The 24,385-nt window shown below is 51.9% G+C and overlaps 11 protein-coding genes across 11 annotated transcripts; 8 read left to right on the top strand and 3 right to left on the bottom strand.

The window, feature by feature from the left end:
- Positions 1 to 3,630: 3,630 nt before the first annotated feature.
- On the top strand, positions 3,631 to 5,374 carry C7974DRAFT_450972 (uncharacterized protein; the record flags this gene model as incomplete). Its single annotated transcript, XM_046145765.1, has 5 exons — positions 3,631 to 3,810; positions 3,862 to 4,336; positions 4,480 to 4,721; positions 4,761 to 5,254; positions 5,365 to 5,374. 5 exons carry the CDS (start codon positions 3,631 to 3,633, stop codon positions 5,372 to 5,374), a joined length of 1,401 nt encoding a protein of 466 aa, XP_045999065.1.
- Positions 5,375 to 5,637: 263 nt separating this feature from the next.
- Positions 5,638 to 6,901, bottom strand: C7974DRAFT_332540 (uncharacterized protein; the record flags this gene model as incomplete). Its single annotated transcript, XM_046139118.1, has 3 exons — positions 6,031 to 6,901; positions 5,885 to 5,982; positions 5,638 to 5,820 (listed from the first exon to the last, which is right to left on the bottom strand). The coding sequence occupies exons 1-3, from the start codon at positions 6,770 to 6,772 to the stop codon at positions 5,638 to 5,640; spliced, it is 1,023 nt and encodes a 340-aa protein (XP_045999066.1). The 5' UTR covers positions 6,773 to 6,901.
- A 965-nt stretch (positions 6,902 to 7,866) lies between these two features.
- On the top strand, positions 7,867 to 8,833 carry C7974DRAFT_390362 (uncharacterized protein). The gene has a single exon (XM_046141459.1). It carries the CDS (start codon positions 7,978 to 7,980, stop codon positions 8,581 to 8,583), a length of 606 nt encoding a protein of 201 aa, XP_045999067.1. The 5' UTR covers positions 7,867 to 7,977; the 3' UTR covers positions 8,584 to 8,833.
- A 480-nt stretch (positions 8,834 to 9,313) lies between these two features.
- On the top strand, positions 9,314 to 9,848 carry C7974DRAFT_390363 (uncharacterized protein). The gene has a single exon (XM_046141460.1). It carries the CDS (start codon positions 9,345 to 9,347, stop codon positions 9,741 to 9,743), a length of 399 nt encoding a protein of 132 aa, XP_045999068.1. The 5' UTR covers positions 9,314 to 9,344; the 3' UTR covers positions 9,744 to 9,848.
- Positions 9,848 to 10,566, bottom strand: C7974DRAFT_390365 (uncharacterized protein). The gene is made up of 2 exons (XM_046141461.1): positions 10,475 to 10,566; positions 9,848 to 10,414 (listed from the first exon to the last, which is right to left on the bottom strand). Exon 2 carries the CDS (start codon positions 10,396 to 10,398, stop codon positions 10,009 to 10,011), a length of 390 nt encoding a protein of 129 aa, XP_045999069.1. The 5' UTR covers positions 10,399 to 10,414; positions 10,475 to 10,566; the 3' UTR covers positions 9,848 to 10,008.
- Positions 10,567 to 10,966: 400 nt separating this feature from the next.
- On the top strand, positions 10,967 to 12,409 carry C7974DRAFT_149182 (uncharacterized protein). The gene is made up of 6 exons (XM_046135736.1): positions 10,967 to 11,285; positions 11,341 to 11,474; positions 11,523 to 11,770; positions 11,822 to 11,959; positions 12,007 to 12,105; positions 12,149 to 12,409. Exons 1-6 carry the CDS (start codon positions 11,069 to 11,071, stop codon positions 12,150 to 12,152), a joined length of 840 nt encoding a protein of 279 aa, XP_045999070.1. The 5' UTR covers positions 10,967 to 11,068; the 3' UTR covers positions 12,153 to 12,409.
- A 1,892-nt stretch (positions 12,410 to 14,301) lies between these two features.
- Positions 14,302 to 15,208, top strand: C7974DRAFT_149215 (uncharacterized protein). Its single transcript, XM_046135737.1, has 2 exons — positions 14,302 to 14,564; positions 14,620 to 15,208. Exons 1-2 carry the CDS (start codon positions 14,420 to 14,422, stop codon positions 15,066 to 15,068), a joined length of 594 nt encoding a protein of 197 aa, XP_045999071.1. The 5' UTR covers positions 14,302 to 14,419; the 3' UTR covers positions 15,069 to 15,208.
- Positions 15,209 to 16,474: 1,266 nt separating this feature from the next.
- C7974DRAFT_390380 (uncharacterized protein) lies at positions 16,475 to 17,699 on the top strand. Its single transcript, XM_046141462.1, has one exon. The coding sequence runs from the start codon at positions 16,717 to 16,719 to the stop codon at positions 17,515 to 17,517; it is 801 nt and encodes a 266-aa protein (XP_045999072.1). The 5' UTR covers positions 16,475 to 16,716; the 3' UTR covers positions 17,518 to 17,699.
- A 914-nt stretch (positions 17,700 to 18,613) lies between these two features.
- On the top strand, positions 18,614 to 20,304 carry C7974DRAFT_149230 (uncharacterized protein). Its single transcript, XM_046135738.1, has one exon. The coding sequence runs from the start codon at positions 18,862 to 18,864 to the stop codon at positions 20,281 to 20,283; it is 1,422 nt and encodes a 473-aa protein (XP_045999073.1). The 5' UTR covers positions 18,614 to 18,861; the 3' UTR covers positions 20,284 to 20,304.
- Positions 20,305 to 20,844: 540 nt separating this feature from the next.
- Positions 20,845 to 22,694, top strand: C7974DRAFT_450982 (key lime pathogenicity protein; the record flags this gene model as incomplete). The annotated part of the gene is made up of 2 exons (XM_046145766.1): positions 20,845 to 21,408; positions 21,432 to 22,694. Coding segments are annotated over exons 1-2 (1,515 nt in total), but the record flags the coding sequence as incomplete, so codon positions are not given.
- Positions 22,695 to 23,765: 1,071 nt separating this feature from the next.
- On the bottom strand, positions 23,766 to 24,368 carry C7974DRAFT_411313 (uncharacterized protein; the record flags this gene model as incomplete). Its single annotated transcript, XM_046143546.1, has 2 exons — positions 23,766 to 23,916; positions 23,968 to 24,368. The coding sequence occupies 2 exons, from the start codon at positions 24,366 to 24,368 to the stop codon at positions 23,766 to 23,768; spliced, it is 552 nt and encodes a 183-aa protein (XP_045999075.1).
- Between the last annotated feature and the right edge of the window lie 17 nt (positions 24,369 to 24,385).

The raw sequence follows: 24,385 nt of genomic DNA on the forward strand, positions 1-24,385 counted from the left end.
GATTGCACCTTCCACAGCGCCGTTGGGTTGGCTCGCCCTCTTGAGTGCGCACCTGCTTCTTCGCCCTCTTCCCATCACCACGCGCCCCAAACTCCTTTAGAGCTGCCAGCCGCTGCCCATCTTCAACTATTAGGGTCCCTTCCTTCTGAACTCGCTTTCTTTTATGTGATTTTCGTCGCATGGCGGCCTCGTTAGCCGCTCGAAGCTCCTTGATTTCCTGTTGAGCTAAAACCAGCTTGTGGGATAAGATTGCTCCCCCCTTTGCGTAGTGCTCAAGCGCGCTTAGAACAGAATTTGGTGAGCTGCCCTGCTGCCTCTTATACTTCTCTCGAATTAGAGTTGATTGCGACCCAAATTCCAGGGTGTTGCTGGGGGTTTGCGACTGCCAGGGTACGTTGTTGGTGGGGAGTGGTGGTGATGGAGTCCGAAGCTTCACATTAAGGGCTGATATGACCCGTTCTGGGTCAAAGGGGACCAATCCAGCACCTCGAAACCCTCCTTGGATATTGCTAGAGGTAAACACCGCATTATAGGCTGCTTTAAAGCATGGCAGGAACTCAGTCTTTGTGATGTGGCTGATTCGGTTGCGCATAAGCAATTCGGCTTGGCGCCCGTACGCTGTCTTCAAAGGGGCAAAACAGCCCACATCAAGTGGCTGCAGAAGGTGCGATGAGTGCGGAGGCATACATAGAGTAACAATCTTGTTATCCTTGCAGTATTTCTGGAATTGGAGCGATTCGTGGCTCTCGTGGCCGTCAATAACCAGCAGTCGGTGGGTACCAGCAGTACGCTCCTTTGTATGCGCGTCAAAGTGCTTCAACCACTCAAAACCAAGCTCATTAGTAGTCCAGCCGTTACCGGAGACTGCAATAACCCAATCCTGGGGCAGGTCTTCCTCCTTGTACCAGCCGGAGAGGTGGTGGCGCGCCTTGAAGATAACAAAGGGTGGAATGGCCCATCCTTTGGCATTGATACCCTGTATGACCGTTGTCCACTCCCGGTTGCCTGGCTGGACTGCCTTTGGCCTTCCTCGTCTCTCTGAAGCTGTAACAACTGCTCCCTGGGAGATCTGGCCCATCATGAAGCCTGTCTCGTCAAAGTTGTACGTGTCGTCATCTAGGATACCATACTTGGCTTTTGTGTTTCGCACCAGGGAAAACCAGCCCTGCACAACCCCAGAATCCTCGCAGAGGGCTCGCTTGTAGTCATACCTGCGATTAAACTTCACTTTGAGCTCTGGTTGACGCTTTACAAACGTACTGGGCCAGTTTGTGCCAATAGGGCCCAGATTGCGCTCTGCGCGCAGAGAATTGGCCATTGCAGCCACATCTGCCAGCCGAGGGCCAAATCCTCGCTCGTCCAGCTCAAGTATGTGATTAACAATCACCTGCTCCTCTAGATCATCCAGCCCTCGTGAGTTGGGCATAGTATCGCCTCGTGAAGGTCGTCCAGTAAGTCGATGGCTTAGTGTAGCTTGAGGAACGTTGTAGATAGCTGCAGCGCGTCGCTGTGAGAGTTTCGCGTCTTGTTTAAGAGCTTGAAGCGCAAGCTGTATTTGAGCTTCCTTTAACGCGTTAAGATTAGGTTGTTGTTGAGGCATTGGTATGTAGAGGATACTTTGGTGGGGGCTTGGCAAAAGTGATTCGCTCGCCCGTTGATCCGCTCGCCCGTGGGGTACGTTATACTAAGATAAGGTTCTTAAATTAAACTTCTATTTAATCTAATTGCCCTTTACTAGGGCACGCATAGAATAAAGGTAGATAACCTTATAGGCTACTATAAGAGCACTAGAAGGGACTAGTATTAGCATAGTAACTAAGAAATAAGCCTAGGGAAGGATTAGTAGGGGCCTAAGTTAAAAGTAAGGATGTTAACTTATAGTAGAAAGTAGTATCTATTAGAGAATATTAGTATATAGGCGCAATTATTTACATATTACTACTAGCTTAGGTGCTAAGCCTAGTTAGTTATACTAGGGATGCAAAATTACTATATAAATAGTATTATAGACCTATAAGCCCTCTAACTTAGCTAGGTGCAGCCTTATTAGCTGCTACTAAGCGCGCGCTGTATACAAATATAGAGTCCTTTATTAATATTAATATAATAAACAAACAATAGCAATATATAAATAAAGAACAAGAATACTAGGTAGAGCTAACACAGGGCATAAATAGTACAGCAATAAACGTATAGGCAGGCAATTATATTAGAGACAATATATCTACTAAGGAGGGGGGTAATATAAGAATTAGATTCTAAAATCTTAATTCTTCTAACTAAGATACTACCTAACTTAAATAACCTCTAATTTATGCCTAACTTAACCCTAAGTTAAGACTCTAGCATAGCTGTAGCTACTAAGGATCTAACACCCCTCTAATAGGGATCTAACCCTACCTAGTTATCTCTCCTTACCTATCTATAACTAACTAAGGCTAGTAGGTATAAAGGGTAAGCTTGCAATAGGCCTAGGATAGATAGTTTTTAAGTATCCTTTGTATCAGACCTATAGGAATAAGATTTTCCCTAGTTACTACTTTTCCTAGTGCTCCTATACACCTCGTAGTGGAAGCGGAACCGTATCAGAGGGTCTTATTACCTGTGTCGTTACAGATACCATGGCCTCGCGGACTAGGTAGCCTAACCTACCGGGGTGCTCTGGTGCGGTGGCCTCTTGATATGCGTGCTTTTGGCCGGAATATTTTCGTTCTCTTTTGGTATTCGTACAACAGCCTGCCTGCCGGAGGAAAGTGCCAGACGTTCAGCTCGCCTCTTGTTTACGGAACTAAAAATAAATTCTAAGTCTTATGGCGGGACTAATTACAGTGGTGCGTTTAAGTATATGTTTCATCGTTGACTTCAATAAACTACTGTACAGTACTCGCCTGTAACGGTAACAACATTAGATATGATACCATCCTTGGGACTATTCTGTGGCTGCCGCTAGTCGCTGTCAGTATGGTCTGGACCAGACTAGTACGTACTGGGGTGAGGCCTAGGCCTTCCCCTCTTCTTCTCTCCTATGGCTAAGCCCACCCCTACATATCTCAGACAGCCCGTCGGGGTTTATAGGACTATAGGACGGGCTGTTGGGGCTTTTCGATAATCTGTGGCGCATTGGGCAAAGGTTCAATTATGGGGTTGTTCAGAAGATCGACCAGAGCGAGTGTGGTGTTTTTGTATGGCTTGCTACCTGGATATGGACTAAAATTGTGATGTAGAACGATACAATTTCTCTGGGACAGTCAAATTGAATCCTGTCGTTTTTGTAGCTGTTTTGAGGCCCAGGTTGAAGGTTTGCGGGGCCGACCGACCGACAGTGCGGCTGAATGGAGGTGTAATGCACGTATGGTGTCTCAGCCTCACACTATGTACTAAGTACAAGTAAAATAGACATTGCTCTCCTTCTAATTTTTCATCTTTCGGTGTCTCGTGCTCATCTTCATTTGGGGTTTTTGTTCAATTCGACTCTTACTTGTAGTTCAAATGTTGCCCCTGTCGATGGTGAAGGCCTTGCGAACGGCCTGGCAGGACTTGAAACAAGATTTAAAGTCAACACGATGGCTTCGAGGCCTGGGCTGGTTGTTCGGTGTGCTCTGGATGTGTGGTCTTCTGACAAGCGCGATTATGATTCCATTATTTGCGACTTTCAGCAGTCCCGACACGGCTTGTCTGCCAGAAAATAGCTTTCGATTGCATCCAGACACTTACAACGGGTTGTCGTCTTCAGGATTTTTCCAGATCACACTGAGTAGTGGTAAACTGACTTTTGCACAAGCGAAGGCTATCGACATTTTGTGGGATGTTGTAAGTCAATCGGACGACGCAAGCATGCAAATGGCTGCTAATGGCTGACAGGGGGTGGGCCGTGGAGGTCAACTGCTGTTGGCAATCATATCGTGGCGCGAGTTTGCGAGGTATCTTACGATTTGCATGGAAACCGAGCCTATCACTTTCCAAGTGTTTCGGACAATTTTTCTTGAAAAGGATGCTTCTATTTTCTCAGCAGTTCGTGTTTCCAAAAGTCTCGTATGGCAACGCAGACTGCGATCGAAGGTTGCTATGACGTTCATAATAGTCACCATGCTGTTTATCGTAGCACTGCCGACGCTCGTCAGCGCGATGAGTGGCTATGATGCTAATGTCGCATCTCGCATTCTGGATCGTGATGATAATCTCATACCTTTCAACAACTTTTCAAGGGTGCTCTATGTCATTCATGATGGGTGGAGGATTGGCAAAGATGGCAACTCCTGGATCACGGACATCCCAAGTCAGGGTATGTGTATTCCCCGCTCCCGCATTCGCGAACTGGCCATGGTAATTGATGATGGTGAGCAGAAGATCCTGTACTGCGCTCGCCCCTTCTCTGCCTTTAATCCAATCGTAAAGGTCCCGTGTGCGACCTACTTAATTCGGTCTCTACTTGTAAGAATTATGCATGATGCACTTTATCTACGCGCTAAAAGTCCACAGATGTCGAGGCCTATGGGCTCGACGGAAAGTATAATGGAATCTCTCAGTTCGAAAACCGTACTATAAGCCCGCCTGCCCTCAACATCTCAGCATATGAGCATGACAGCCAAAGCTTTTGGGGTTACAACGTTTCTGGCTTATTGAACACGACTTGGGTAAGGGGAAACGAGACGTTCGACTATGCATACATCGAAGCCAATGGCAAATGCCAAAACATAGGGGTAGGATGCCTTCAGGCTTATGTATGGCTTTCATGAGACCGTACTAATTCTTTGCTGTAGGACTATCGGTGGGGTTTCTCCTTCTGGCAGCTCTTCATCTGCATCATGCTCCTCCTTGCATGGACGGTAGGTATCTACATCATGTGGATCTACACACACAATACCATGGCATTGCGCAATCGACATACTGAAGACGTGGCCGGAGAATATCGCGCAGTTCTCGAGTTGGCAGCAGCCATGCAGGCCGACCTCGACATTGAGGATACGGATCTTTCAGTGCTTCGGGAGAAGCAACTGAAAGAAAGAATCGATAAAGAAGCTCGGGGTGGAGCTATCGCATACGCCTATTCGAGCTCTTTACCCAATACTCATGGCATTCGCAAGGGTTTAGCAGTATGGTTCAAGATTGAAGAAGTGGTGGTTCCTGGCCATCTTTACCGTCTGCTCGACAGGGTGGCTGTTCCTGTTGGTCCCTCCCGTCATGCCCTTAGGAATTTGTCTCTGATCGTGGACTTGGGCGATTTTCCTTGGCCAAGTGTGGGCTTTCTGCATAGGTACGACAACAGGTAGTCGTCTGCTGATCATTTTGTTCTGGAGTTTGTTGGGAGGAATCATTGTTGTCGGCCCTCTCGTAGTCACGCTCCTACCGAACCGATCTCAATAGATATAAGTAGGGTACGTAAAGAAAGCGGGACAGTATCACTCAGTTTATGGATAGACCCCTGATCGTGGTCCATGTTTGTTGGGTATTCCATCTAAAACGTTGCACACATTCCGCACTGTGAACCAATGAAGACGCTCTATGTAGAGGCCGCAGCGACTAACGGGTTCTAACATTCTCGAGATAGACACTTTAGCGATGAGGAGCAACAGTACCCTTCCCACTTCTGTGCAAACTCACAACGATAGGGCTTATCTCATAGATCCAAATTACGAACTACATGTCTGAGTAGGTATAACACAGAGGACCGGTCTGAATATCCATGTAGTCCTTGACGATGGGTTCGGTGTCGCCAAGCGCCATGATAGGCATCGTGTCGTCAATTGAGGCAGGAATGGTATCTGCTTGATCTCGTTTACCCGTATAATCAACCAGGCGGGTGGCGTTGCGGCCCTGCCACTGTGATTAAGGTTAGAACTTGCTCTGTTTGCTCAGCAAAGAGCGAAAGGAAGAGGAGACGCACCTTCGCCCATGCACGATCAACGTTTGCGTGATGCAAGAAGAAAAGCGGCTCGTTGGGCGATGTAGCGGGACCCATGTCACCAAAAATGATGCTGTGGACTACAGATGTGTTAGCGTGTCCCTGGCTGGTATGTAGCAAAGACTGACTTTGTGCGTGCGGCAAGCCCTCGAGCATGCTCGCCATATCGGCAAATCGATCCATTGCGTAGATGGTGTTCATGACTTTAGAGTTGTACGCATCTGCTTGCAAGTCGCCCTTGATGAGATTTCCGTCTTCATCTTTGCCCAAACCGCCATTCAGCTCACGTGTAAAGCAGTGAAGGCGATTACCGCTTTCGTTCACATCAGGCCATCCCATTCCCAGTGTCAAGTTCGTGTTAGCAAAGGGCCCGTCAACAACGCAACGTTCGAAGCCTGGCTCGTTACTGGCGGTACGCTGGCCATCACCACCAAACCCAGTGGCAGGGTCAAAGACAGGCGAAGTGGCCACGCTCTTCGCGTCGGCATCAATACTCCAATCCCAATAAGGTTGGGTGCCTGTAAAGCCGCATTCGGTACGTAGGAGATCCTCGTGCAGCTGCACAAACCAACGGTGCCATGGGAGGAAACCGGCCACAAAGTGAATCTCATCATTGAGAGAGAAGTGGCTGTAAACCAATTCGTCCAGACGCGTGGTCACTGCGTCAACGGCGGCATATTTCTCTTTCGGTAGGCCGCGCAGGCACACAGCGGCACGAAGGTAGTTGTCTTGTTCAGTGCTGGTGAGCGTGCGCCACTCCTTCCGGACGGCTGGATTGGTGCATGCGCGATCAGCGCGGGGTACCGGTACAACGCTCGCGCTAATGACTGTGGCGATAGAGCATAGTGCAAAGATCGAAGGAGGAAGCATCTTGGGGTCGAAAGAAGTGCTGGGTAGACGTTTATTAGGTTTGCAAAAGGAGAAGGCGAGGTGCAAAACAAGGAAAGAAGAGAACACGCGCTGGGCAATAATTGTGTGAGAATTGCTGGGCGAAACCAGCAGTGAGTATCTACTTTTAAAAAAACGAAGCCTCAAACCTCACTTTATAGCTCTTACGCTACTGCGTAAATGAGATGTAGATTACATGGTGGGACTACGAGCTAAAAATACTCAAGAAGGCAAGCATTGAACAGATACGACATCCGACAGGCATATCCCTCCACTTTCACTGTCTCCTGACCTACTCATGGTAACCACAAGTCTGAAAGTCACGTTATTTGCTACTACATATTATTGGTTCGATCCTAAGGCGCAGCTTCACAACGCTCATTGATTCGTGGAGAAGAGCAGCATTTTCAACAAGATTTTTGAACTTGTGGTCTCCACTACGGGACAGTACGACCTAGTGGCGGGTACGGTCATGTCAAAGGCTCAAGCGTTGTAATTAGATTGTCGGTAAAACACGGAAGCGGCAGGGCTCAGTTTTGAAGTATGGAACAACACGAGCTCGTTCGTTTAGCCGTCTAAGTAGTTGGCAGGGTATGGCGTCCGTGCACCCAATGCGCGATCCTTACTTATTAAATAGCGAAAAAAGTCTCCCAAGCTACCGAAGTTATACGAGGTTCATAGACTAACAGTGTTTGATCTGGCTCAGTGTACTCACGTTTTGGAATATTTCAAAATTCACAAAATTTTCATTAATCGATCGCTTCTCGCTTCTCAGTGTCCAAACGCTAGTGTTCTAGTATTTATGGAAGGAAAGTTCTGTCAAATACGTCAGAATCACCCGAGGATCATACAAAGGCTTAACTTTAGTGTAGTAATGGCATATGAACACACAGGAAGTCTAATATCTAGTTCTTTTGAGGGAGGAGGCGTCCGGAGACTTGATAGGTAGGTAATCCCAGTCGCAACGAATCTCTACGCTTCTTCATCATCGTAACAGTAGTAGACACTCGCCGGAGGAACGTCACTACCACTCCCACTTGTGCATTAGGTACCTACTTATCAATCTTGGCTGCTGCCCTATGACGCGCAGGCCAAGCATCTCTGCCGACGATCCGCGAGGCGTGACACCGATCTAAGCCTCCTGCTTGGCGGGAGTCCTCGACACTGCTCCGGAAACACAAGTGAAAATGCTTGCTTTCCAAGGTTGTTCTCCTCCTTCACATTACCTACTCTCACCAGTGCATAGTACGAGTAAAACCTTGGCCCAGGCTTTGAACCTGAAGATAGTGAATTTCTGTACTGTCCAACCCCATCTCCCGAGTCTTGCAGCAATGGCGACAAGCACACCCAGGCAGACTACGAAACAGGAAGAGAGAAGGCAGGCCCAGGTCACCGGACTGTACAACCCAGCTCTGGGAACGCATGAATTGGGGTACGTCGGCCCACACAGAACATCAGCACAGAACACAAAGCTTTCGCTACAGGACTCTCGCGCAACGTCTACCGAGCCTGCAGACGCCGCTTCTTCGAAATATCCGCAGCCCGCAACAGTATCCAATGCAACTTTAGACCCTGCATCTGAAGGTCACCAACAATGCGGTGTTGTCGCGAGGTCAGACCATCTCTTCGCACGCATACTATGGAGCCACTGGACTCAACGATTCCTGGGCGTGCTTACTATCCTAATCTGGCAGTGGGCAGTGCATGGTTGGCGGCCGTGGTTTTGGGTCAGGACTCGCGAGGAGCAGGAGAGGTGGTGTCGTAGCTCTTGGTTTGAGAAGCTGATATCATAAACGCTACGCGTATGTACTTGATGCGGACAGGCTGTCCAAACCTAGACATTGGCGACAGAAACGCAAGAATTGCTTTCTATCCTTGCCAATGTCTACCTACTATTAGGAGCCTAGGTATTGTCGGACTTGAGTGACTGTCTCTTTTGGGAGTTGTCTGAGACGTCTACTGCAGTGCTTAATAAGGGCGACAATACTTGATTCAGTTCGGCCGGTCCATGTCCTACTGTTACTCGGGGGAGTCACTGCGAGCGACTTGCTTGCTGCATCTATCCCAACATTTATATTCGTCGCACACAAGGCGAACAACAACTAGGCTGAAGCATCCACCGCGCTCAAGTGCTAAAATAGAAGGAGCCACCAGTGATTATCGCAGCAAGCACCGACAAATGCTCGTGAAAATTCGGGAAATTGACTTAGGTACGCCGCAGCCTCTAATTGTTCACGGGTATCACCATAAGCAAGGCATAAGCTCGCTTAAAGGTTTTTGCGAAACAGTGAATGTACTCTGTGATTCAAAGACTGTGGACCAATTGTTTCACAAGGAATTAGACTGCAGCCTTTCCTTTCTACATTCTCATAACATGTGTCATTTACTAAGAAGAGTACAGTCTAAGAAGGAGCTACCTCTTCTACTCATGTATATAGAGATATACCTTGCACATTAAGGAAGTCAATACACGATAGTCTCTGAGCGCATATACGCAGGCAGTATTGATTATACATACAACTTGGGTCACTGCCCATCTCAGGTCACATGGTGGATGCCGTCAGTCAACTGCAGCAAAACAAATGCTTCAGTCTCGCTATACTATTTCCAACTTCAATTGGTTCGACAAGCGGGGTGTGGATGGCACGCCATTAATCAAACGTTACGAACATTACTCACTAACAATGTACCACAAATTCTGCCCATTATCAGGATCGCGGTAGCTTCGAAAATCGATACAGCTGCCGAAAGTCTGGCTATGATCCAGGGAGCGAAACGCTTACCGCTCTACTCTACTGTCATCAACTGCGTTAGCTATTCGAACGCGTTGGCCCTCTTTGGTGAAGACCTTGCACGCGATACCGAATTTATGAAAGCTGCTGTAGCAACCATTGAGAGCACTCTACTCATCGCCGAGATTTTGAGCTTACTGCCAGTTTGGATGCATCCGTAGGTTGTTCCATCGTGTGATGCATGTAATATCGCTAACAAAAACACATAGCACCGTCAGGAAGCGGTTCAACAGTGTCTCTTAATCTCATCAAGTGCTTCACAGCCGCCTGATACCTATCACAGAGCGACGTATCGAGGACCGCATTCGTAAAGCGCAAGGTCACAGTTTCTTCGCATGAAGACTGTATTCACTAGGTGATGGAATCCTCACCACTCTCTCTGAATAAAATTGTCCAATTTCCTTGCCACACGAGCCTTACCTACTCTCATGCCCAGGCGGTAAGTCCAAACCAACCGATTGCAGAGATAGCCACACCACTCGAGCCTCGGAACAAAGCCTTTCCTGGTACGCCCTCTTTGAGACACATGTAGGCATCGATTCCACCAAGGTAGGCACCCAAGATGAAGAGCAGCGTATCAACCTCAACGAACTTGTCCTGGAAGTAAAACGTGTAAAGTGTCATTCCAATAACAGTGGTACGGCCCATGCCAAGCGTCATGATGGACTGTGCTTCTTTGGAATCGTATAGACGCTGAGGAAACCCCATCTCGCGGATTGCAGACTTGGGATTAAAGATAGGCCACATGCCACCAAATGTCAGCGCTGTGGCGACGAAGAGGCCGGGAATGTGGTTGAGGGAGAAGCTGTCGAACATGATGAATGTTTGGCAACTGCTAGGTTTTGAGCGATCGAGATTTTGAGTACAAGCCGTCATGAGGTGGTAAGCTTACTAATACGGGGCTAGTGATGGGGCAAATGGAAGGGAGGCAAAAGGTTGGAGCGGCGGCTAGTCGTTTGCAGGGTGATGTCTATAAGGTATCGAGTACGGGCAAGTGAGAAACAGCCGGGAGATCGAACCTCAAAGGACGCTAAGTGCGGCGCAGTTCATGGTGCGGGCGGCGCGCTTGACAGGGATGTCTGTGGGGGCCGTGGTCGCACGTGGTGGGGCTTTCCAGGTTAAAACCTCCGCAACAACGGTCGGTCTCCGAAGACATGAGCTGGTACTTTGATTTTGAGACATCTTACTCGATCGACGCTGTTACTAAATTCACTCGGGGCCGATCCAGGCAATTCAGTTGAAGGTTACACCCGATGGGACTGTAGAACCACCTTGTTTTAATTGGGTGGCCGGTGTACATGGCATTGAAGTAGTTCAAGCCACAAGCACACAATGACAAACAACGTCAGCTTTAGCTCTGAGTCAGCACGTATATATCCGCAGTCGTGCATCTGTGTTGAGTTGAATACCGTGCAGGGACCCCTAGAGTCTATATTTTTCTGGTCTCAGCAATTCCCTTACTTCTAGGAATCGTTACACACTCATCATGAATGCTGTCAGCAACCTGGACCCGGGTATGGACCTAATGACTACTCCTATGGCTCCAAATCCTAGTGGGGAACCTCCAAATTTTGTTAATCCACCGTCCCTCAAGAATGCAACACTCAGCGTTGGTGTTCTGCTCATCGTTATCAGTGGCTTTATGCTCACGCTGCGGTTGTTCGCGAAATGGAAACATAGTAAGGAATTTCATCTTGATGATGGTGAGCCAGGATTCAATTGGTAAGAAACAAAAGCAATTCACTGAGTCTTGAACAGTATTCTGTCTCTTCGGATGGATCTGCGCAATAGCATACTGGGCTATATCGTATTCAATGGTTTTAGGAGGATCCTCAGGTAGGCATGCGTGGGACACGCCGATTGGAGTCATCCTTGCGCCAACATATATGAAGGTTCGTCATCAGAGAGCCGAAGTACTTCCAAGTCGCTCATGATTATAGCGGATGCTATCGCAGACCATCCTGGGTGGATTCAACATGTGGATGGTTCGTGCTGCAGTGCTGTTATTCTACATCCGAATCTTCAATAGCGTGCGCTGGGTACGATACACTTCATGGGGTGTGATTATCTTGTCTGGCATACTCTACACCAGCGGTATCTTCCTAAGCATAGCGAACTGCGCACCAAGAGCGGGCAAGAGTTGGAACTCGGTATCCTTTGCAAAGTGCTCGGATCCCATCGTCTCAAGGTTGGTTACCCGTGCGAGCATCTTCTGTGAGACGATATTGACTGAAACTAGGTTTTTCATTGCGAGCGGTGTAGCAAGCGTCATCACAGACTGTATCACTTTTGCGATACCTTTTCCTATTATTGTTAGGTTGCAACTCAGTTCAAAGAAGCGACTCGGCCTACTGATTGTTTTCTCTCTAGCTATCTGGTAACTGGTATCATTCCGACATATGGAGCAATAACTGATCTTTCAAGCACTGTTATAGCAAGCTGCGCTTCTTTAGCTTATCGGATCTTGGTCCACCAAAGAGTCACCGATGCAACTTGGGTTGGAATGCAGGCGATCATCACCTCGTAAGAGCATTCCCAATACTCTTATCTACTGGCTAATTGGCAGTTAGGTTGGGCGAGCGATTTGGCACTATAATGATTGGATGCGTACCCGGCGTCTCATCTTTCTGGTCCCATTTCTTCACGAAAACACGCTTCTACTCAAACATGCGGACACGCTTGTATTCAAGACGATCCAGCACAAGTGGAAATTGTCATCTCACAAGCCCGCGTTGGTATGGTGCACGAGGAAGTAGCGAGCGGAAGTCGAGCTACCAGTCTTCCACTGATGTAGAGTCCGCCACAGCAGGTCTGCAGACTACGGTTGAAAAACCACAAACTAGGATTGCGTTAGCCATCAATGGTATCACGCGCACTACGGCAATCAAGCAGTCAACTTATATAGTTCAGTAGCGTAGCCGTTCTTACCGCAGGATTTGATAGGGGAGAGATCCTACAATGACTTGCAAAATGCGAGGGCCCAACCTGGTTCCGGTACAAAAATGTAATCCAGCGCTTATGGATATTTATCATAAAAGCTATTTTATGGCCATCTAACTATATCTAAAATATAGCCACATAAGTTAAAGTGAGTATAGGTTTACATAACACAAACGAGCTGTGCGGTGATGGTTAATCTTCCCACAATAGTGCGTATTGAGACCTCAGACGGTCTACAGTTGTCTGTAGAGAGTCCACCGGAAAATTCGAGCCATTTGGAGTGTACAGAAGTACATCCCAAACATGATGACTGGTCCCAACTGCCATCCAAATTCCAGCCTCCAAGTTTTCCGTATCCATCGCTGTCACCACAGCGGAGGAGAGCGCAGTGGTGAGAACGAGGCCTTTGAACTACCACTCGGATCTCCATAGATAACTCAACGTTCGAAAGAGGCTTGCGGAGGTGTGTTTGGCACCTAGTTGTACTTGCTGAATGAGACACTAATCGCCACAGGTCGATCACGCGACAGTCCGAGTTCAGGACCAGTCGAAGCAATCGCCACCGCAGGAGGAGGGAGGAACTCAAGGCTTAGAGTGCAGCTTATTCACCACTATCCATTCCTTGTATGTCACAGTAGAACGACAAGGGTGCTTCCTGCTGTCCAGATGATTTAGAAACGCAGAAGTAAGATATCCACCGAGTGCACTTTTATTTGAAGCTTCAAGGCCAGTTAGGAGTGGATCTCATGCGATAGTGGTCACGATGATTGTTCTGATTGTTCAAGGCTGCAAATTCAGTCTCTGTGATTTAGCTCATCTTAATTTACATCTCATCGACGCTCTAGGTCACGCTGACTTGTGTAATGAAACTGACGGGAGCTAACATTGCTGTCCAGCAGCGTAGAGGAAATGTCATTGTAAGCTTTCTACCTAACCTCCTGTAGGAATGTCTATAGACAGTGGAGCTGACTTTCAAGCCTATGTATCGCAATCATGCGGCTTGCTGTAAGACAAGACCAATGCCGCTAAGTGACAGATCTCCAGACGCTGCTATGAAATGTACAAGGCTTCGATCGCAGACTGCCAGACAGTCGGGTTGAGCAGGTAGAGCTTTAAACACGATTTATTTCTGCACACCAGATTTTCTTGGGCTACCTGGGTTGCTTTAACGTCTTAGACACCAAGGTAGTCAAAGCCTCACATTCAGTGCATTGGAGTGCGGGTATGACGTAATGCCACTAGCGTGCCTTACAAAGTACCTAGCTAGGTAGCTGTACCTAGGTGACATCGCGGCTCTGCGAAATAGGATCGACAAAGTAGCATTTCCTGTTCGGCTGAGCTTCCGCGCTTAACCTCAGCCACGATGCTTGTGCTGCCAAGGACCTGCTTGCGCGTCTCGCGAGGCCTGGAATCCTCGTCCGGTGGGTCTTCGGGCAGGTACAAGATGCGGGGAGATCATAAATGGCGGCGATCAACACACGTCCGAGACCACACGGCTATTGATAGGCAAGCAGATCGTCTCGGCACGAAGTTCTAAACCTGCTGTCAGTGACAGCAAGCAGTGTAATGACGACTTCAAGGGAGGCCTCGTCATCCCAATGCGTATCCTCAAAGCCAAGTTAAACTTGCACACAGCCTCATTCGACGCGCCGCAGTTGTAGGACTGCTTTTGAGAAACATCGTGGGTTTCCCCGCGTGGTGCCACGTCTAGTGCCGGTATAGTGTGCCTGGGCGAGAATGTCCCTGCGGAAGGTCTGTGTTGTGAAGCCGTATAAGGTCGGCACTGTTGCCCTTGAGTCTAATACACTTCACTGCCGCTATACAAGCTCAAGTATACACACGACGGTCTTCTACATCAAGTAAAGCCGACATTCTCTCTTCTACACTTCCTACCATCATGCTCTTCCAAAAGCTATGCCTTCTTTCCGCTCTCGCGACCGCAATTGCTGCTCAAGATGTTGAAGACAGCGATATCCCACAGCAGTGTAGGTCTGTTTGTGCCGACTTAGTGCAATGGAGTCGGACCTGCGACACCAACAACAGTAAGCCGTTGCCCGACATTAATGTACTACGAATCGCAATTGACGTGCTTCAAAGATAACGATCAGCAAGAGCTCCAATGTGTTTGCACTTCCACAAACGCCGGAACTGTTGTTCCAGCCTGCGACGCTTGTGTGCGTAATTTCAATGGCGGCGATGGCGGAGACGTACACGATATCTTGACCAGCTGCAACTTCAGCACTACGAGCTATGCCGCCACGTCCCTTCTCTCCAGTCAATCTATCCCTTCGCCCGCGTCTCCATCTGCATCTCCATCTAGGTCTGCGGCTGCGTCTGCACCTGCTTCTGCTTCTGCTTCTGCTTCTGCTGCTGCTTCTGCTTCTTCTTCTTCTTCTTCTTCTTCTTCTTCTTCTTCTTCTTCTTCTTCTTCTGCGGCTCAAAGCTCCGTTGCCGTACAGCAAAGCACCAATGCCGCCCCTGCCCCTACCGCAGCAGCAGGTCTCGCAGGTCTCGGTGCTCTTGGTCTCGCACTTGCTGCTTTGTAACCGATTATATGTATAAGCAAGTCGGTAACAAGGCAACATGAGCAGGTGGAACATAAATTGCTTCTTTGCGAGACTCTGGCATATGGTCTACTTCCGTACGCGTAGTTAATATCTAAATTGACTTTGCTACTCTACGTTCTACATTAATGGTCCCTTAATCCAAATAGAAGTAGTCGTAGCGCATACTAAAATGGTCCTGCATACCTTTCGGCAAATTGGTTGCAGCCGCACAGGTATGCCGGGCTCTGAACGTTGAAGTGAAGGTGAAGGTGAAAGTGGCGACTGCCTAGTGCCTAATGCGTCATAGCGGCAGCTTGGTCTCGCGCCAAACAACCTTTATTTACCCCCGATAACACGCACTCACCCAGACGCGACTGTACATACTTAGTTCACGTTGGCACCGTCTACATCAAGCATGGCTTACGACAAGATGTAAGTCCGCCCTATCCCAGCTGCCACTCAAGGTTCTAACAAGATGCATAGCACTCTCAGCAATCAGCAGAACTCGCCTCTTCTACGCCTTCCTGCTGAGATTCGTAACAAGATCTGCGAGCTCGCCATAGGTGGCAACGAGATTCGCGTTTGGCGTACACCAAAGAACGCCCTGCTATTCTTCCGCCAACCTGAGGATGACTTTGGATCCGAAGAAGTAGGATACAAGAACCACCTGGACATTGCGGCTCTTGGCCAGTCCTGCATGCAACTCCGCCTTGAGACTTCCAACCTACACCTTCGACTCAACACGTTTCTGGGAGGAGTGACCGCCCTTGATTCTTTTATTCGAAAGTGCGGAGCCAACGCGAGCGCCCTCCACACTGTAGGCATCTGGGTAAATTCCGAAGTGCTTATGGACATGGCCTTCAGTCACGACGAGTGCGAGTGGTCTAGGGTCTGGCCAGAGTTTGTGCGTTCGCTACCTCGCCTTGGAGGATTGAAATGCGTCATATTGGAATGCCCTGACTTATGGTTCGCTCCCAACGCCATCGATAGGCTTCATTCGATATTGGGAAGACTTGAGTTGGTTCTACAATATTGGCGCCAGAATGCTCTGCGTGCGGGGAACGTCAATAGCGTGGGCCTTTGAGGAGTCTGCCCAAATGTCAGGAACAACTCACAGGAATGGACCGATGCTGGCTTCCGGCTGTATGCAAGTGCAGTCCTCAGATAGAGGCGGCTGATCAAAGTCGCAACGTAGCAACAAGGATGGGATATTGATTTGCCAGACACTTCCACTACTGTTATATTACTTCCATTTTCACTGCGCATTTTGTAGAAAGGCGAAAAACTGAAGCTCATCATTGCGTACGAGAACCAAGGGCAACTTAGTTTGCTTTGACTACCTGCAGAATTACGCAATCCGAACCACTTCCTCGTTCATCCTTGCGCATTGTAGGGCGTAGGAGTCTCTCTGAAGCCGTTACATGACATTTCAAGACTATGGTTCTTTGCCGTAGATCGGAGAACATTGGCGCTACGATTCTACTGAATCAATCTCCAGTCGACACTGACCTGATCGATGCGCGATTTCTAGGTGGAAGTGAAGTAGACCAAGTCTGCACTACCAAGCTTGGCTCGAACCTGTATCGCCATATTGTTTGCTATCTGTTCCTGACATTCCCCCACCATCCACTCACAATCTGTCAGCAGTATGCAGCGTGACAACATGTGGGATTCTCCGATACACATACAGCTCACTGATGAATCGTCCACTAACACCCAGCCCAGCACCATCCGCAACCAGCAGACCTCGCCTCTTCTGCGCCTCCCCGCAGAGCTGCGCAACAAGATCTTCACCTTCATCATCGGCGGTCACTCCATATCCGTCTTTGGCGAAGATGACGGAATCGCGAGGTCCAGCAACTCTGGACTCACATATCGTGCGCGGACGTACAAATCTCGCAAACCTCGCAAACACGCCACTCCTACAACACCCATCGTGTCCAACCTGCACCTCGCCTGCCGCCAGATCTACCACGAGACTTCGACCCTCTTCTTCACGCTCAACGAGTTCTGCGCCTCGCCACAAACCATGGTCAAGTTCCTGAAGCACCGCAATACCCAGGCGGACCTGATCACGCGGATCCGCATCGATCCGTATGATCCAGTCGCCACTCCCGGTCATCACGCTCCGTATCTCTCGAATGGTATGAGGCGGGTGTTGCGCGTCGCTCGCTCGCTCAAGAGCCTAGGCACCATCGTTATCACGGAGGCTAGGATGGCCGAAACTGTCTCATACGGGGTCATGCTGTGCCTGGTGGCGGAGGTGCTGGACAAGGGCACGAGAGCGGGCGAGATCAGACTGGAAGTTTGGGCCGTGGCACATGCGGCAAGCGTGGGAGAACGATATGCAAGGGGACCAAGCCGCCAGCTTCCCCAAAGTGGAGGAGAATTTCGCTCGTCGCGTACCGACCATGCGATTTGGCTGTCGCGTGCGATGATATTGAAGTGAAAGCTCCGGTGCTCAGCTTCAACCCCGAGAATGCAACATGTCCACCACAATGTACCTAACTCCATGGCAGTCGCGTGACCACCTGGAATCAGTTTAACTTCAAGTGCTGCCAATGACAAATCCCGAATACGCCGTCTTGAGTGTGAATGGTGAGAAAGTCGTACAAGGTTGTAGAATGTTTGATTCGTGCAATTTCCAACCAAAAAGCATCCAACTGGCTGTCTCAGTCTATCTGACGTTCTGTGTAATCACGTGAGAACTAGCCAATATGGTATGAAATCAGTGTCTCGTTTCTACAACGGCAACTGTTAGGTCTATCTCAAGGGTGTAGGGCAAACGGCAACGAGGACGTCTAGTCGACGATTCAGCCAACGCCACCCAGCACCCAGCACCAGCGCCAACGACCCGATCTACTCCATCAGCCATCCGCTCCAAGAACAACATCCACGAATGTGCACTCAATAGACAGACGACCCACACCACCAAGCCCCTACTCTGCTGTAACAACACCGCAAAGCTTCCAGACGGAGAAAGGAACCTTGCACAACAGCCCCACCAACTCGGGTCCGTAACCGGACCCTCCAACTGTTGCCTGACACATCTGTGGGGGCGGCGCGGACTCAGAGCAAGGAGTCCTCAATCTTGGGTCTCGTCCTCTGATGTCTGCAGCGCGCACCAATGGTGTTCTCCGACAACACAGTGTCATAGTCGGTGTTTTGAAGTGTACGCCATGGAGGTATTCAGTTCCAAGGACGACATCTGTACTATGGCCGTTAGTCCTTCTGCAGAGGCGCAGTCGCCTATTCATGCATGGTGTTGAATGAATGTGTGGGAGCGAAGCATTCATCTTCGCGATCGGGGGACAAAGCAAAAGCTTGGTGTGCGGCTTTGCTCCTTTGTGTATGGAGGTAAGTACCAATCACCAACTGCCAACGCAATACACATGATACTCGACAACGTATCTCTTTCATTTACCCGACATGGCGTCTCTGACAGAGTTGACGCGGGAAACGTGGTGCAAGCAAGGGAGCACCAGACCCCTCGACAAAGGTATAAATACGCACTGCACCGCCTTGGGAGCTGCAAACCGAGCGGGGGATTAGCCTCGACACCTAGACCTTTGTACTACCCGAAGGGATGGTAGTGCTTAGCCGCCCCAGACTCGCGAGCTTTCTTTGTCGTTCGGGTCTGGCAAGACTCGAGGCGGAGGCAGCGCGTGCGGCTCTGCAAGCATCACAACAGGGTCCGAACAAAGAAGCATGATCCAAATACCGCCGAGCGACCGCGCAAGCGCTGTCGGACTGCCTTCCGCTCTCCTGCGATTGACCGCGGACGGGACTTGTCATGATGCAAACCACGGGTGAGGACTACTACGACCTGGCCGACGATGAGCTGCCATCTGCCAACTTCGCGGCCCGCCCGACAAGCGAGATCAGCGACCTCAGTCTCCTTGACATCGACGGCCTCTGGACGTTTATGAATTTTGCGAACACGTCTTGCGAGAACACAGATAGTGAAGCGGACAGCGACGACGGTCCGACTCCAATTGCTCTTACCCCAGAAGCTACCAAGATGCCTCAGCCGGAAATGCCGCGCACTCCGCCTGAGACGCCGACGATAGCAGTGACCCCGCCTTCGCGGAGGCAGTCGCTGCGACAGCATTTCAAAAGGATGAGCGGCGTCGCCGCGATTGTGCGGAGGCCAAGTTCGCGTCAAAAGGCTGACACGGCACCGCCTGGCATGTTCAGCTCGCCGGAATTCACGCCACAGGTGCCGCGACGGGCGCTGAGTGCGAGACTGCAGAAGCGGGATAGTGCGCTGACGGCGAGGTACTCGAGACACTTGTCATCCGACAGCGATCTCAAAGCGAGGAGTATCCTCGGGATGACGGACAGGGTTTTGGAAGAGGAAAGGCCAAGGCGCGTAGAGGGACATGACGAAAGCGATGACTTGGAAGAGAATGAAAACGCCGAGTTTCTGCAGCCCAACGCGTCCTTCTCGCACAAGCCGCGGGTGCGGGAGACGCTGGACAGGATACAGCTGTCGAGGCTGAGAATGGACTTTGTGGCGACAGGGCCAGAGGAACTCGTCGACTCACCTCAATCGATGTTGGGCACGCCTCTGGAAATGTACGGTCCGCCCAAGGCACTGCCGCAGCCGCAGCCAGGGCGCTTCAGGCCGACGAGTGCAATCCACGGGAAACGGGGGACGTCCACGCCCGTTTCGCCAACGGCGCCCTCATTGCGTAGACCGCAACCACCATCAAACACCACGCGGGCGGGTGACGATCTCGAGGACCAGTATCAGACCAGGGTGTACGTGTCTGGGCCAATCTGTATCGAACGGCACCAAGCCATGCTGCGCAAGAACTCTGTGGCTACGTTGGATCCGTTTGCCAGCGAGGTTGATCCAGTAGGGCGCCGGCCGTCTGATTTATTGGCTCTAGAACAGATAGTCGTGTACTTTGACGGCATGGGGGTGAGTGAGACAGCCACCGACGAGTGCCTGGACCGCTATTGGCTGCCCACGCCGCAGCAGGCGCTGCTCGAAGAGGAAAAAGACGTAGCGGAAGTTGAGCCTCTCACTCCGCGGACTCAGCACAGCGGCAGCTCGAACGCTGCGTACAGCACACACTCCAGGTTCTCGTTCTCGTCAGCGTCATCGGGCGCCTCCGTGCCACAGGACTCCCCACAAAAGCGCCAGCTAATCAGATTAAGGAGGCTGCTTCTGCCGGCGCTGCCCGGGTTGAAGGGCTTGGAAGGATGAACAGCAAACGGAAGGCTCGTGACATGCCGGGAGGAAACCGTCTATGTTTGGTAAAATCGAATCAAACTTAAATGGAAATTGAAGACTCGTAAGCTGTGTTTGAGATGAGCCGCTCGGTGAAATTTCGCGCCAAGTAGCGTACGACTCGTCGCTGGCCTGATGAGGAAGTGCGTGATGCCAAAGCGTTCGATAGAAAGAAACGAAAAGTGTGCCTCGAAAGGGACGTGATTGGCAGCGTTAGCAACGGCACCAAACGGTGAGTTAGCAGGTTGGCAGGCGCGATCTGGAGACCCTTGTGGATGACGCCGCTGTGCCTTGCGACACAGGCTGCGCCGGCAAAAGCAACACCAACTCGACGAGGATACGCTGCAGAAGCGGCCGCTGCGTGCGCAGCAAAGTGGTTGCCCTTTCACCGAGTGTGGGCTCAGGATAGGGTGGATCCTGGCTAGGATGACAAGGGTCGGCGCGCGCCCTTCCGAAAAGAAAGCGAGGCGGCGAATGGTACTCGCCCACGTCGACACCCGTCCAATCACACCCGGGGCGAAGCAGAGCGATCATCGACTTGGATTGCCCTCCTGAGCAACACCTGGCCCTGTCACGACCCGCCCAGCGCGTCCCGCACTTGTCAGACGTCCTCCGCTCGAGCCAGCGCATCAACCGCTTGCCGCATTTCGGGTGGTGGGCTAAAAGCCCATTCTCCCCGTCATGGCCCGCTTGATTCTCAATTGCACGCCTCACCTTACTGAAGTACCTCATTCGACTTCACCTCCGCCGCTTCCAAAGCCAGTTGTTATATTGTAAGCTCAAGGACGCGCAGCAGCGTTCGCAGATCATTAATATCGTGCAGTTCTACCTACAGCAGACGACCTTAACATGGCCGATATCTATATGCATAGTAGTAGTAGTGCCTTTGCGATACTTGAGCAGGCTCGTTTAGAATTCTGGAACAGCAATGCCCACCTCACGGAGGAGCAGCGCCAGGAGGCCTGGGCGACAGCCTCGCTGTACCCAAACACGGCCTTCGACACCCCCGCACAGCCCTCGATGGCCCACCAGATCCCCCGGACGATGCCCAATAGCATGACGAGCTTGTCACAACTCCCAGTATGGACACAATCTTTGGTCGTCGTTCTCCCTTCTAACCGCAGCAGATGGACCGCACACAGTCCGCCCCGGTCTCGCGTCCCCGGTCCGCCGCGATCCCAGAGCCCCTCGACCTCCAGCGCTCAGCAAGTGACTTTGGCCTCTGGCCCGTGACCTCCGCCGAGCCGGCTAGCGACTACGCACTCTACTCGCAGCACACGATGCGCGCCCAGGCCAGTCTCCAGGTGATCCCTGAGACGACGGTTGAGTACACTCCTGGTGACTACGTCCACAGCTGTATCGAGGCGTCGTCGCCCTCAGTGCCCTTTCAAAACATGCACGTGCAACTAACCCCCCAATGGGGCCAATCGTCAGATTGCTCCACCTCGCCCAGCACCCCTCAGACTGCGCTGATGACTCCTGTTACTCAATCTAGTAGCGCCATGAGTCGTCAGAGCAGTCTGAACACCTCTTTCCTTGACGAGTCTTGCGTGCGCGTTCCGTCTGATTTGTCGTTTATGCCTATCCTCCCCGAGGATAGCGCGCTTTCCTTTTCATGTATCAATGGATCGAAGTTCGATCCACATTTCCTTTCCTTCACTGGCCCTGTCGCCAGTGAAACCGTCTTCTTTCCTGCCCTCTCTTCGTCTGTTTCTCCCGCAAGTGCACACGCACTTGCGTCTCCCGCGCACACGTCGGACCTGGCGGAGGATATGCGGAGGTCGACATCGCACGCCTCGCAGCGCAGCCACACCAGCCTCAGCAGCAGCAGCACCAGCACCAGCGGCAGCGAGTCCTCGACCTCGCCGCCGCGCCACTCCCAGCGCGCGCGCGAAATCAACTCCGCAGCCAGCCGCCCGCTCGCGCCCAAGTCCCTCTCCCCCGACACCCCCCCCTCCGCGTCCCCGACAACCACGCAAATCGCCCATCCGGACGGGACCACCAAAACCGTCGCCCTGCTCCCCAAAACCCCTTACATCCGCCCCTCGCACCCCAAGATCCTGTGCGCGCAGTGCAACGCGCGCCCCGCGGGCTTCCGCGGCACGCACGAACTGGACCGCCACGTTGCGCGCGCCCACGCCGCCGTGCGCAAGGGCTACAAGTGCGTGGCGCCCGCGTTCGACGCCAAGTTCCTCGACGCGTGCAAGCACTGCAAGGCCGGGAAGGTGTACGGGGCGTACTACAACGCGGCTGCGCACTTGAGACGCGCGCACTTCCACCCTCGGAAGAGGGGAAGGGGCAGGGGCGAGAAGAGGGGTGGGATTGGCGGCGGCGATCACCCGGGGATGGAGTGGTTGCGGCGGTACTGGATTGTGGAGGTTGAGGTTGGGGGAGGGGGTGAGGCGAGCGAGGGCGAGGCTGAGGAGGCGGAGGAGGGGTTTGATGCGGAGATGGGCGGGTTGGAGGCCGAGCAGGGGTTTGAGGCTGAGCGGGCGTTTGAAGCGCAGTCGGCGTTTGAGGGCCAGCAGCCCTTCGAGCCCCAACAGTCCTTCGAGCCCCAGCAAGCCTTCGAGCCCCAGCCCCAGCAGTCCTTCCCCCCCTCCTTCACCCACCCCCAGCCCCCCTTCCCCCTCCCCGCGGGCCAACACGCACTCCCCCCACTCCCGCTCGACTACGGGCTCAGCGCGAGCATCACCCCCGCCGACGCGGACCCCGTGCTGTTCAGCGACGCCTTCGGCTTCGTCGCCGAGGGGTACGGGTTCGCGCCGTAGAGTCCGCGGTCCTGGGCGCTGGCGAGCCTAAACGCTGTTGAGATGTACATACTCCCCACCCCCATTCCTCTTTCACTTTTTCTTTTCTTCTCCCGTCTGAAGCCTCGGGCTTTGGAGCACTGGGTTTGGATAGAGTGGCTCCACCACTCCAATCTCTTCTTTTCTTTTCTGGGTTCAACAGGCGTTTTGATGACTGAGACCACCGGCTTTTGGGGCCGTGGTAGGTCCGCATCCGAGGGGTTATTGGGTTATAGGGTTATTGGGTTATTGGGTTCTTGGGTTATTGGGTTATGGATTCATGTGGTGCTGTATCGTAACGTTGGGCTGTGGTGCTTAGTTAGGATAATCACGTTGATGTTCGATGATTGATGACTGAGGGTTGTTGAGTGAGTGGTGGTGATTTTCGTGGTGTGTGTGGTTGTTGTGTGCTGTATGAGGTAGGTGTGGCTTGGTGACGGTGGTTGCGATGAGGGGTGATGCTGGGTGGTGGGTTTGGGGATGCACAAGCAACGGCCTATGTTGTATGCACGGCATCTGTGTTGCAGGAAGACCTTGGGTTCATGTCGTTGCATTGTGTTTATTCATCGTGCTCGTCTCGCCAACGCTGTCGTCTCGTCAACGCTGGCTCCTCGCTTTTCCGCCGCAACGCCCAACGCTGCTCCCTTCCTTTCCAGCCCACTCCTCGCTCTACTGCCTCAATGGCCCGCCATTGGGATAATTGTTCTGCCCCACCGGATTCGCAGGCCCGCCCGTCTGACCCGCCAGCCCACCGTCCCGCGCCGCCCCCGCCCTATCCTGCTTAATCGCCTCGCGCGCCTCCTGCTGCTCCGCCTTCTTGCTACACACAATTAGCACACGCCTCTTGCCGTCTCCAGCGCGCCCAACTCACCGGTCCAAATCACTCGTGAAACTCGGCTCACTGCCGCCACCCCCCATCCCTTCGCCGCCCTTCCGCACAGCCTCGGCGACCCGCCCCTCGCCCGGCGCCGCCATCTGCTCGCCGTCGAGCTCCCGGTGGCGCCCGACGTCCTCGTGGCTCAGGCCCTTGCTCTCTTCGCCGGGCGGCGCGCCGTGCACGCCCGCGCCTTCTTCGAATTTGGCGTTGCGGTGGCCGGCGGCGTCGGAGGCTTGTTTCTGCGGGACGCGCTGGGCGACGGAGGCGGAGTTGTCGGCGGCGTTGAAGGACTGGGCGGCGTCTTCGGAGGGGTTGGTGGAGGCGGGGTTGCCGGGGGTTTCGTAGGCTTGGGCCTGGGATGGTTGCGCGGGGCCGGTGGGGGAGAGGGCGGACATTGTGGTGGTGGTGGGGT

Source organism: Boeremia exigua (genome assembly GCF_020726555.1).
Source record: "Boeremia exigua strain MPI-SDFR-AT-0100 chromosome Unknown C7974scaffold_4, whole genome shotgun sequence".
Classification (NCBI taxonomy): domain Eukaryota; kingdom Fungi; phylum Ascomycota; class Dothideomycetes; order Pleosporales; family Didymellaceae; genus Boeremia; species Boeremia exigua.

Coding starts and splice junctions, on each gene's coding strand:
- C7974DRAFT_390362 (XM_046141459.1), top strand. CDS start 7,978: ATGCTTGCTTTCCAAGGTTGTTCTCCTCCTTCACATTACCTACTCTCA.
- C7974DRAFT_390363 (XM_046141460.1), top strand. CDS start 9,345: ATGCCGTCAGTCAACTGCAGCAAAACAAATGCTTCAGTCTCGCTATAC.
- C7974DRAFT_390365 (XM_046141461.1), bottom strand. CDS start 10,398: ATGTTCGACAGCTTCTCCCTCAACCACATTCCCGGCCTCTTCGTCGCC.
- C7974DRAFT_149182 (XM_046135736.1), top strand. CDS start 11,069: ATGAATGCTGTCAGCAACCTGGACCCGGGTATGGACCTAATGACTACT. Junction 11,771..11,821: donor TCGGATCCCATCGTCTCAAG/GTTGGTTACCCG, acceptor GACTGAAACTAG/GTTTTTCATTGCGAGCGGTG. Junction 11,960..12,006: donor GTTTTCTCTCTAGCTATCTG/GTAACTGGTATC, acceptor TGATCTTTCAAG/CACTGTTATAGCAAGCTGCG.
- C7974DRAFT_149215 (XM_046135737.1), top strand. CDS start 14,420: ATGCTCTTCCAAAAGCTATGCCTTCTTTCCGCTCTCGCGACCGCAATT. Junction 14,565..14,619: donor GACCTGCGACACCAACAACA/GTAAGCCGTTGC, acceptor CGTGCTTCAAAG/ATAACGATCAGCAAGAGCTC.
- C7974DRAFT_390380 (XM_046141462.1), top strand. CDS start 16,717: ATGCAGCGTGACAACATGTGGGATTCTCCGATACACATACAGCTCACT.
- C7974DRAFT_149230 (XM_046135738.1), top strand. CDS start 18,862: ATGATGCAAACCACGGGTGAGGACTACTACGACCTGGCCGACGATGAG.